Genomic DNA, 12,234 nt, shown 5'->3' on the forward strand with positions numbered 1-12,234 from the left:
TTGAGCTCACCATCAAAAAGTGGACCAGGTGAGGGAGATAAGGATGGTTTGAGCTGCAAGGCGTCAGGAGGATGGTGTTTCCTAATGGATGCTACTCTGGGAATACCCCACAATGGAAGTTTCAGTTAATTCTGAAATACAGTCTTCACGTTTACCTTGATTCTTTGGGAAAATGCCAGGAATTTGTGCGTGCTGTGCTCCATTGTGTCCAACCCTTTGTGACCCCATGGACTGTAGCCTGCCAGGCTCCTTTGTCCTTGGGATTCTATAGGCAAGCATACTGGAGTGGGTTGCCATTTCCTTCTCCAGGGGATCTTCCCCACCTAGGGATTGAACCCATGTCTCTTTCATCCCCTGCACTGCCAGGCAGATTCTTTACCACTGAGCCACCTGCGGAAACACCCACCACCAAAGCATGGACCAGGTGAGGGAGATAAGGATGGTCTGGGCTGAAGGGTGTCAGGAGGATGGTGTTTCCTGAGGTACTGTACTCTAGGAATACTCCACAATGAAAGTTTCAGTTAATTCTCAAATACCATCTTCACATTTACCTTGACTCTTTGGGAAAACGCAAGGGACAAGAAACCTTGAGCAACTCCACAATTAGGAGGTCATGCTGTTTGATTGTAAGTATCCATGTATCCATTTGTAGTAGTTACAGTCTCACACAGGAGAAAGAACACAGAAGCTGCACAAAAATGTGATTAGTTTTTAGTGAAACTGTTAGTACATTATCTCTATCTATTTAGTATCCCCCAAGAATATTTACATTCACCTCTTTCAGCACAGGAACATAACCTTTCATTTATCTGTTGTCTATAGAGACTTAATTTATTGCTTAAGTTGGTGTGACATGTTTTATATCACCATCAATGGTTTCTTTGTCTAAATGTTTGAACTTTTGATCTTATTATGGGAATAACTCATGACTTCAAATGTTTGAGGTTCTTTGGGGGTTTTAGTGGTTTCCTACTCCATGGATAACTCTCAAAGACAAAGTACAATTGGGTTTAAGTTGATTCTCATGACTAAGTCATGGTCTTGATATAAATGGTTTGTAGCATCCTTGCCCTAAATGGCAATCAATAGCTGCCAGACTGATGTTTCTTAAGGCTGTTTATCTGGATGAAAATTGATTTTAGAAGCATAATTGCAACTGAAGTCATAATGTTTTTTAAGAAGTTGGTTTGGGATGACAGTGTATTCAAAAATTCTTCAAATTGGCTCTACTAGAAATACTGTAGAAGAATTAAGTTAAAAGTTAGGGTGGTGTCAGTCTTGGAATGTTATTATTAGCAGTAAAGATAACATTATGAGGAAGTCAGAGGCTTCAAACATTAAATAAGTAAATTGAAAAGCTGAAATAGCAAGGATAAAGGATAAAAAATGTGAAGAAGAATGTGACAATCAGCGTGACAAGCTAGACATCCAGGAAAACCTTACTTTGATGATCTTGAGTGGAAGCAGTTCTACCTTATGGAATTGTCTCTATGTTCTGGGAATCTTTGGGAATTCACTTAATATCCATTTTTCTATGGGTTCCTGAAGATATTTAAAATCTGTTTCCATTGTATTCAGATGTTATGATCTACTCCAAAAACATAATAGCTTTCAGTTTTAGCAATCTGACGTATCCTAGAAAAAGCCCCAGGCTTCCCCAATGGATCAGCGATGAAGAATCCACCTGCAATGCGGAATGCAGGAGACATGGGTTCAATCCCTGGTTTGGGCAGATCCCCTAGAGGAGGAACTGGAAATGCACTCCAGTATTCTTGCCTGGAAAATCCTATGGACAGAGGACCCTGGTGGACTACAGTCCATGGGGTCACAAAGAGTTGGACACGACTTATCAACTTAACAACAACAACCACAGAGAAGGCTCTACATTCAGTTGCTTGAGATAATTTTGCTTTCTGTAAGGGAATGAACTCTACAAGGAAATCTGAAGCAGTCATTGCATAACCAGCCTGGGATCTATTTTTCGTTATTATCTTTTGTCTCAATTTTTATTTTTATTTTAGAGATAATATTTATCATCAAATAATATTAAGTCAGGATTTAGTATGGAAGTGAACTTTCAGATGTTCAAGCTGGATTTAGAAAAGGCAGAGGAACCACAGAACAAATTGCCAACATCCATTGGAGCATTGAAAAAGCAAGAGAGTTCCAAAAAAACATCTACTTCTGCTTTATTCACTATGCCAAAGCCTTTGACTGTGTGGATCACAACAAACTGTGGAAAATTCTTAAAGAGGTGGGAATACCAGACCACCTGACCTGCCTCTTGAGAAATCTGTATGCAGGTCAAGAAGCAATAGTTAGAAGTGGACATGGAACAACAGACTGATTCCAAATAGGAAAAGGAGTACATCAAGGCTGTGTATTGTCACCCTGCTTATTTAACTTATATGCAGAGTACATCATGAGAAATGCTGGGCTGGAGGAAGCACAAGCTGGAATCAAGATTTCTGGGAGAAATATCAATAACCTTAGCTAGGTAAATGACACCACCCTTATGGCAGAAAGTGAACAACTAAAGAGCCTCTTGATGAAAGTGAAAGAGGAGAGTGAAAAAGTTGGCTTAAAACTCAGCATTCAGAAAACTAAGCTCATGGCATCTAGTCCCATCACTTCATGGCAAATAGATGGGGAAACAATGGAAACAGTGAGAAACTTTATTTTGGGGGCTCCAAAATCACTGCAGGTGGTGACTGCTGACATGAAATTAAAAGATGCTTGCTTCTTGGAAGAAAAGCTATGACCAGCCTAGACAGCATATTAAAAAGCAGAGATATTACTTTGCCAATGAAGGTCTGTCTAGCTATGGATTTTCCAGTGGTCATGTATGGATGTGAGAGTTGGACTATAAAGAAAGCTGAGCGCCAAAGAATTGATGCTTTTGAACTGTGGTGTTGGAGAAGACTCTTGAGGGTCCCTTGGACTGCAAGAAGAGCCAACCAGTCCATCCTAAAGGAAATCATTCCTGAATATTAATTGGAAGGACTGATGCTGAAGCTGCAACTCCAATACTTTGGCAACCTGATACAAAGAACTGCCCCATGGAAAAGACTCTGAAGCTGGGAAAGACTGAAGGCGGGAGGAGAAGGGGATGACAGAGAATGAGATGGTTGGATGGCATCACCAACTCGATGGACATGAATTTGAGCAAGCTCTGGGAGTTGGTGATGGACAGGGAGGCCTAGCGTGCTGCAGTCCATGGGGTCACAAAGAGCTGGACACAACTGAGTGTGTTGGCCATCTGGTGATGTCTATGTGTAGAGTCTTCCCCAGTGTTGTTGGAACAGGGTGTTTGCTATGACCAGTGCGGTCTCTTGGCAAAACTCTAGTAGCCTTTGCCCTGCTTCATTCTATACTCCAAGGCCAAACTTGCTTGTTACTCCAGGTGTTTCCTGACTTCCTACTTTTGCATTCCAGTCTCCTATAATGAAAAGGACATCTTTTTTGAGTGTTAGTTCTAAAAGGTCTTGTAGGTCTTCATAGAACCATTCAACTTCAGCTTCTTCAGCATTACTGGTCGGGGCATAGAGTTGGATTACTGTGATATTGAATGGTTTGCCTTGGAAATGAACAGAAATCATTCTGTCATTTTTGAGATTGCATCCAAGTACTGTATTTTGAACTCTTTTGTTGACCATGATGGCTACTCCATTTCTTCTAAGGGATTCCTGCCCACAGTAGTAGATATAATGATCATCTGAGTTAAATTCACCCATTCCAGTCCATTTCAGTTCACTAATTCCAAGAATGTCTATGTTCACTCTTGCCATCTCCTGTTTGACCACTTCCAATTTGCCTTGAATCATGGACCTAGCATTCCAGGTTCCTATGCAATATTGCTCTTTACAGCATCAAGCCTTGCTTCTATCACCAGTTACATCCACAACCAGGTGTCGTTTTTGCTTTGGCTCCATCCCTTCATTGTTTCTTAAGTTATTTCTCCACTGATCTCCAGTATCATATTGGGCACCTAATGACCTGGGGAGTTCATCTTTCAGTGTCCTATCTTTTTGCCTTTTCATACTGTTCATGGGGTTCTCAAGGCAAGAATACTGAAGTGGTTTGCCATTCCCTTCTCCAGTGCAAATTAGTACTCCTTAATACATTTAATATAGTTTCATTTGCAGGATAAAGCCCTACCTATTACATTTTTAGGAGTTTCTTTGAGGGAAATATTATTAAATTTGTCATTTACTTTTGACGTACCAAAAATTCCCCACTGAAACCCAAAGATATCTTTTGTAAAAATTTTCTGTTTAAGTGCAAGAGTTTAGACTCATACTGAGAGTACAAAGAGGAAGTGGAAATTCTGCCAGTGGGAGCTTGTGACTTTGGCAGAGACAAACCCATGACAAACAAAGAGGCCACTACACCCAGTCATAAGTATGAATAGTGTCCTGCTCGTAAATGAGGCATTGAACTCATCAACCAAACAGAGACGAGAAAGAAGACATATGATCAAATACATGATAATAGTTATGTACTAAACAAAGTGGTTTTCTTTCACAAATTAATACAATGTCAAATATCTTCATGAAGGTTTTGATGAGAGACTGAAGACAAATGTGACCAAATATATTTGCACAAACTGGCTATGGTCTAATGGAGCCCCACCCATTAATTAGTCTTTGGGGCTGGCATGGGTTGGGGATTTATCAAGTCTGTGTCTCTATGTATTTGCTTTGGATCACTATCTTCTAATAATTAAAAAGCATGGGAAACTCAGGAATACACAAACACACATGAGATAAGACTTTTTAAAAAATAGACAAAAGAAAAGAGAGTAAATGAAGTAGTGGAAGAATAAGCACATTGACAGAATATTTGTTAAATACTGTGCTGCCAAACCAAAAGATCCAATGATTTCGTATCTAATTTCATACATATCTTTAAATACTAAAATAAATTCAGTAAAACCTCAAAGAAACAAGTCAGAGCTCAAGTTGTTCTTGGGACAGCTTCACTTGGAAGTGGATCAGGAAGACAATCTGAGTCATGCACAAAAAGCTGTAGGTTTGTACCTGTTGGTTCAAGGGTCTCAAAAGACACCCCTAAACAAGTCTTCATGATGATCTTGCTGGGAGCTCTGTTTTTGAAGGCAGAGGCCATCATGCAATATCTGAAGCTAAAGCTGGCAAGGCACAAGGCAAGAGGAGGCACTGTGCTTATGGGACTCAGTGTCTTTCAAAAAATAATTTTATTTATTTATTTTATTCATTTATTTTTATTTAAATTTTATTTATTTATTTTTAATTAATTTTTATTGCAGTATATTAGATTTGCAATGTTGTGTTTTTATTTACAGTTTTAGGAAGCATGTAGTTCAGGAACAGCAGATTTTCAGAAACAGGAGTGTTTATAACTAGGTTAGCATCTAGCCACACTCACAGGCTTGCTGAAGTGTGTCTGTTGCTGACTGGCTGATTTTCATAAGTGTAAGGCCACCCTTAATTGGCTGGATTTAAATGTGGTTAGTGATGTAAACAGTCATTGGCCAGTTGGGATAAATTTAAAACTGGCTCTGGTAATTATGGTTTGCAATTTTCAAGACAGTTTTTCCCAGAAGAATAAGATCTTTATATCTTATTCTTAAAGCTTAAAGTAGAAAAAGAAAAGTAGAGAAAGCAATTCAGTTCAGTTCTGTCGCTCAGTCGTGTCCGACTCTTTGCGACCCCGTGGACTTATACCAGGCCTCCCTGTCCATCACCAACTTCTGGAGTTTACTCAAACTCGAGCCGTCCAACCATCTCATCCTCTGTCGTCCCCTTCTCCTCCTGCCCTCAATCTTTCCCAGCATCAGGGTCTTTTCAAATGAGTCAGCCCTTTGCATCAGGTGGCCAAAGTATTGGAGTTTCAGCTTTAGCATCAGTCCTTCCAATGAATACCCTGAAAGGTTGTTGTTGAATCACACAAAGACACTGGGATTCTTGGCCCCTGGAGGAGAAGAATTCAATCCGGGGCCGGAGACGAGGCTTGATCACTCAGAGCTTTTGTGTAATAAAGTTTTATTAAAGTATAAAGGAGATAGAGAAAGCTTCTGACATAGGCATCAGAAGGGGGCAGGAAGAGTACCCCCCTGCTAGTCTTCAGCTGGCTGTTATATAGTCACTAGCAGTCTGTTAATGAAAGAAAGGAATGTCTTATAATTCAGAATGGCACCAGGCTGCTCACCCATAAGATGCATTTTGGGATAATCTTGGCACCAAATGGTTTATCCTGGACCATAAAATGATTAACTTGAATCTTGAAGAAGGGCAGACTACCATACAAATAGTTTAATTTACATAGATTAGGGGAACAATATCTGAGTATAACATACTGGTTTGTCAAGTATGTTGTTCTGAGCCAAGAGGCCAACGGACTTGAGGACAGAGTTTGGGGTAAATGCATAGTACATTAGCATAGCTTAAGACAAACATTTCCATAAGAAAAAGGCATTGGTTATCTCTAGGTTTGAGAATAGTTAACTTCAGGTGAAACCAGGTGTTCTTATGGCAACACAGTATTTTAAGAGAAACCTCCTTTTAAATTTATATAGAGAAGAAAAAAATATCGCGTTTGTTTCCTTCTGCCGATTAAGACGGAGAAGGCAATGGCACCCCACTCCAGTACTCTTGCCTGGAAAATCCCATGGACGGAGGAGCCTGATAGGCTGCAGTCCATGGGGTTGCTAAGAGTCGGACACGACTGAGCTACTTGACTTTTACTTTTCACTTTTATGCATTGGAGAAGGAAATGGCAACCCACTCCAGTGTTCTTGCCTGGAGAATCCCAGGGACAGGGGAGCCTGGTGGGCTGCCATCCATGGCGTCGCACAGAGTCGGACACGACTGAAGCGACTTAGCAGCAGCAGCTGATTAAGAGAGATAAAAATGTCTGACACTTGCAGGCTATTTCCTCCGTTTGGAGACCCCTGGCCTTCCTGCCTGTTACCCTCTCAACCTAGGACTGAATTCCTTTAGGATTGACTGGTTGGATCTCCTTGCAGTCCAAGGGACTCTCAAGAGTCTTCTCCAACACCACAGTTCAAAAGCATCAATTCTTTGGCGCTCAGCTTTCTTTATAGTCCAACTCTCACATCCATACATGACTACAGGAAAAACCACAGTCTTAACCAGACAAACCTTTGTTAGCTAAAGAGAAAGCAGAATGAGGTACAAAAGATGGGAAAAAACATGGTTCTATTGGACCTCAGGTGTGATTATTGGAGCAGATGTACTTTTTTCCGGAAAGCAGTTTATCTTAGCTCAGAATATCAGTGTGCAGCAGGAAAGCACCAGGAACCGTATGCTAATCACTGTCTGAGGATCTGTAATGTTCTTGTTCCCCTTCAGTATCTGGCAGACTAGAAGCTCTCCAGATGAATATAGAAGAAGATGCAGAAGAGCTAGGTTCTAGCCCACTATCCTATGATAGCCAAAGTAATTATGAATTAAAAAAAAAACAAACAGAAACAAAGTTCTGGTAAAGATAAAGTGATAAAGGGAAACAGGGAGACTTAAAGAAAGAGTTAGATGTATGGAAAATCAAAGGAAGATTTCAGAGGAAGAAGTAGAAAAGGGGGATCAACAAAAGGGGGTTCAGAAAAGAGGATCATTGGGGAAATAAAAAATCTTCATAAGCCTTGATTTTGACCCAGGTACAAAGCGACCAACGTTTGGAAATCAGTGCTCCTGTGTGATGTGCTTCTCGAAAGATGTGCCCAGAGATCCAGAAGGAAGAACTGAAAGTATGCAAGCTGATGACACGATAGGTAAGGCTACCTGAGGGTGGTGAGATGGGGGTGACTCCACTGGCAACACAGACCCAGGTAGGGTGGTGGCAGATGGAAGGAAGGAATAAGGCATATGGGTGGCTTCCAGTCTATCCCAGTATCCTGATCTCTGCATTTGCTTGACCTGATCCTTTTGGGACTAGCAGGGAAGCAAGAGATCATTATAAAATTGTGTTTAAGGGATGGCCCGTGTTGATTATACATGGTTGATATATTAATTGGGCTTCCCTGGTGGCTCAGATGGTAAAGCATCTGCCAGCAATGCAGGCAACATGGATTTGATCCCTATGTTGGGAAGATTCCCCAGAGACGGGAATGCCAACCCACTCTAGTATTCTTGCCTGGCAGGCTACAGTCCATGGTGGTGCAAAGAGAAATACACTCTTTAAAGTGGCAGTTTATTGTTTATTACATCAGTGTATTACTAACAAAGCTTTGTGATTTACAGTGATTTCTATCCCTGTCACCCAAGAAAGTCAAGTGTATGTCCATTAGTAGGTAATACTATCATTTTGTCACAATCTTAAAAAGGTCTCAAAAGAGAGCTACTCCTGCCACTTAATTGTCAGAAGGAAAGACTTCAGATCAACTATTCTTAATCCAGCACATAGGTTTGATAAATGTTCTCTAGCATGTCCCTTGTTTATATAGTGATACCATTCACTTTTGCATATAAGGTCTTATTTCATCCTAACAAAATTCTTAAGGACTAGACAAGTATCCCTGAGTAAACTGAAATTTATAGATATTGAAGAATGTTTTTCAAAGTCCCATTAAGAAATAATGGAAGACCCAGGGTCCAGGGCTCCCATGTCTCGATTCAGTAGGTTTGATTCCTTTACGAGAAAGAGAGATAATAACCCAAACGTCTTTATAAATTCAAGCCTTCTGCAATATGAATCATCTTAAGATTTGTAACTTTTATTTATTTATTTTTGTTTCCACACCTTGTGTTTTTTTCTAGATATGGTAGATCTTGGGAACAACTCTACTGTGAGAAAACCCAAGAAGAGAAGAAGTAAGACTGCATGCAATTTTATTTGCTTTTGATACTAAAAAGGAGTTTTTAATGCCAGTTTCATTATTATTATTATTTATAATAATGTGTTAATAATATGAAAACCCCATAAAGGTGTCTATATCCTAATCTCTGGAACCTGTAATCTGTTATCTTACATGGCAAAAGGGATTTTATACATATGATTAAGATCAGGACCTTGACACTGGAGATTATCCTGCATTTTCTGGGTGCACTCAGTATCATCAAGTGGGCCTTAAAATATGAAGAACTGTTCCTGACTGTGAAGAGAGGAAGAAGTGATTATGGAAGATAGTCACAGAGAGATGCAATATTGCTAGCTTTGCAGATGGAAGGAAAGAATAAGGAATGTTGATGGCTTCTGTTAACAGAAAGTGAGAAAGGAAAGGAAAGAGATTTCCCTCTACAGCCTCCAGACAGGAATGAAGCCCTACTGAAACCTTGATTTTAGCCCAGAGTGACCCTTGTCAGACTTCTAACCAACATAACTATAAGATAATGAACTGTTTTAAGCCACTAAATTTGTGGTCATTTGCTATGGTACCAATAAAAGAGTAATATGGATTTTGGTTATTGGAAGTGGGATGCAGCCAAAATTCATTCCTAAAAATGTGGAAGTGGCTTTGAATTTGGGCAACGGGCAGAGGGAATTTGGGTAATAAGAATTTTAAGTAGAACAATAAAAAATGTCTAGATTACTTTGAACAGTTAGTAGAAATGTGGTGCTGAAGACTGCTTGTGAGGGCTTGGAAGTGAAGAGCATGGTAGGAAAAATCTATGTCATTTTCGAGAATATGTAAATCATTATGAAAAGGCTGTTGGGTCGCTAAGAGTCGGGCACGACTGAGCGACTTCACTTTCACTTTTCACTTTCATGCGTTGGAGAAGGAAATGGCAACCCACTCCAGTGTTCTTGCCTGGAGAATCCCAGGGACGGGGGAGCCTGGTGGGCTGCCGTGTATGGGGTCGCACAGAGTTGGACACGACTGAAGCGACTTAGCAGCAGCAGCAGCAGCAGCAATATGGAGGCTAAAGGTGTCATGAAGGAAATAAGGAACGTGTTTTTGAAAATAAAAGGAAAGCGAATCCTTACTATTTAGTGGCAGAAAGCTCAGCAAAATTAAATCCTGCAGTTATGTGGGAAGCAGAATTTTTTGGCTTATATAGCTAAGAAGATTCCTAATTACTATGATAAAGGTGCAGCTGGTTTCATGTTGCTGCTTAGAGTAAACTGGGAAAGAAAAGAGGTAAGTCAAGGGAAGAGCTGCTAAACAAAAGGAATCAGGACTTGATGATTTAAATGTTTTTTAGCCTATTCAGATTGCAAAAATGCTAAAGTTAGGAGAGTCACTGTCAGGAAAACATGCTCTGCAGTGACAACCAGGAGTGTCACTATTTAACTTTTTGCGAATGTCCCAGAAGTAGTGAAACATCAAAGTATTCAGTCACACAAATTGTTCTTCAAAGAGATTAAGTTTGTGACCCATAGATACCCTCAGCCATCGCAGCAGAAGTGAAAAATGGATATGTGAGTCTACAAGAAAGATTTGTGGAGGAGACGCTCGTCTAATGGATGAGATTCTCATGACATATATGGGAGATATAGAAGATTCTTAAGACATTTATACCAACAGAAACAGAGATGTCCTTGTTCTAGTCCTTAGAGCCTGTAATCTGTTACTTTACCTGGCAGAAGAGACACTGGTGGTGTGATTAAATTAAAGATTTTGAGATGGGGAGATTTTTCTAGATTATCTGGGTGGCCCTAATCAAGTCACATGGGTCCTTAAAATCAGAAAACTTTTCCTGCTATGGAGAGAGGGATATGTGACTATAGAATAATGATCAAAGGAGATACAGTGTGAATGGCTTTGGAGAATAAGGCAGGGAGCAATGAACTAAGAAATGTGGGCAGCCTTCAGAAGCTTGCAAAGGTAAAGAAATCAAATATCCTCTACAGCTTCCAGAAAGAAACAAAGTCTCTAGATGCCTTGATTTTAGCTCAGTGAGACTTGTGTCAGATTCCTGATCTTCCAAACTGCAAGATAAAACATTTGTGCTGCTTTAAGCCAAGAAGTGTATGGTAATTTATAATAGTAACAATAGAGAACTAATACTTTTCATAAGACAAAACAGAAACAAACAAACAAAAATCCTGAGTTTCACCTTTATATCATTAATTTATATTTTTTAAAATAGCAATTTATAGTTTTTCAAACCTTGTTGTTTTCAAAATTTTAAAATATATGATCCGTATAAATTTTGATTGATATGTATTTTTCCAGATTTTTCTGTGCATGTTTTGAGATATTTATATCATACACTAACACATTATATCATAAATCTATTTATACTGTTGCATTTCCCTTACTTTAAAATCAGTATGTCATGCAAAAGAGATTATAAACATTTAACATTTTGCCAACTTAACTGTAAAAAGTTTTCTTTTATTCTGCTTTAATTTGCATTGCTCTCATTTTTATTGTGGTTGAGCATTTTTCATTTGTTATTGGTTATTTATTTTCCTTCTTCTAAAAATGGATAATGTGTATGCCTTACCAGTATTGCTATCTTTTTTAAACCATACTGAACAAACATAGGAATATTTATATATACATTAAACTTTGCCTATGTATACTGTTAGTATTTTATTTCATTTGATGTTATTCTCTTAGGTTTGTTTATAACATATTTTGTCCTAGAGAAATTTGAAATTTTATATAGTAAGATCTATCAGGATTTTCCTTTATGGCATCTAGGTTTTGTTTACAATATACAAAGATGTTTTCCAACTTGAAATTTTAAAAATACTTATATATGCTTCTAGAATATTTGACGCACTTAATACTTTTAAATGTTTAAATCTATTATTCACAAAAGACTCACCTCTTTGTGTGTGATGTGAAATAGTAATTACAGGAAGTAACACCAACTTTTTTAAAATTTGAAATATGCTAAAGTACAATATTATATGTTATAGGTATATAATTTTGAAGGTTATACTCCATTTATGGTTATTGTAAAATATTTGCTATATTCCCCATGATGTACAATATATTCTTATAGCTTATTGTATACCTAGTAGTTCATACCTCTTAATTCTCTGCCCCTAATTTGCTCCTCACTGGTAAGCATTAGTTTATTCTCTTTATCTGTGAGTCTGCTTCATTTTTGTTACATTTGCTAGTTTGTTGTATTTTTAAGGTTCCAGATAGAAGTTATATCATACAGTATTTGCCTTTCTCTATCTGACTTATTTCACTTAGCATAATTTCCTTCAAATCCATCCATGTTGACACAAATGGAAAAATTTTCATTCTTTTTTATGGCTGAGTAATATTCCATATGTATCTATCTATATCTATCTATCTATCTACCACATCTTCTTTTCCCATTCGTCTCT

At 38.6% G+C, this 12,234-nt stretch overlaps 1 protein-coding gene across 6 annotated transcripts in view; it reads left to right on the top strand.

Annotated features, from left to right (window-relative positions):
* Positions 1–12,234, top strand: part of LOC129646850 (nuclear body protein SP140-like protein) — an 84,649-nt gene that overhangs the window by 40,834 nt on the left and 31,581 nt on the right. For all 6 annotated transcript variants that reach the window (XM_055573695.1, XM_055573691.1, XM_055573693.1 and 3 more), the window contains 2 exons: positions 7,658–7,771; positions 8,757–8,810. In XM_055573695.1, coding sequence (XP_055429670.1) covers positions 7,658–7,771; positions 8,757–8,810 — 168 coding nt within the window. The remainder of the gene's footprint in view (positions 1–7,657; positions 7,772–8,756; positions 8,811–12,234) is intronic.

The sequence above is a fragment of the Bubalus kerabau genome, chromosome 3, assembly GCF_029407905.1.
Source record: "Bubalus kerabau isolate K-KA32 ecotype Philippines breed swamp buffalo chromosome 3, PCC_UOA_SB_1v2, whole genome shotgun sequence".
Classification (NCBI taxonomy): Eukaryota; Metazoa; Chordata; class Mammalia; order Artiodactyla; family Bovidae; genus Bubalus; species Bubalus kerabau.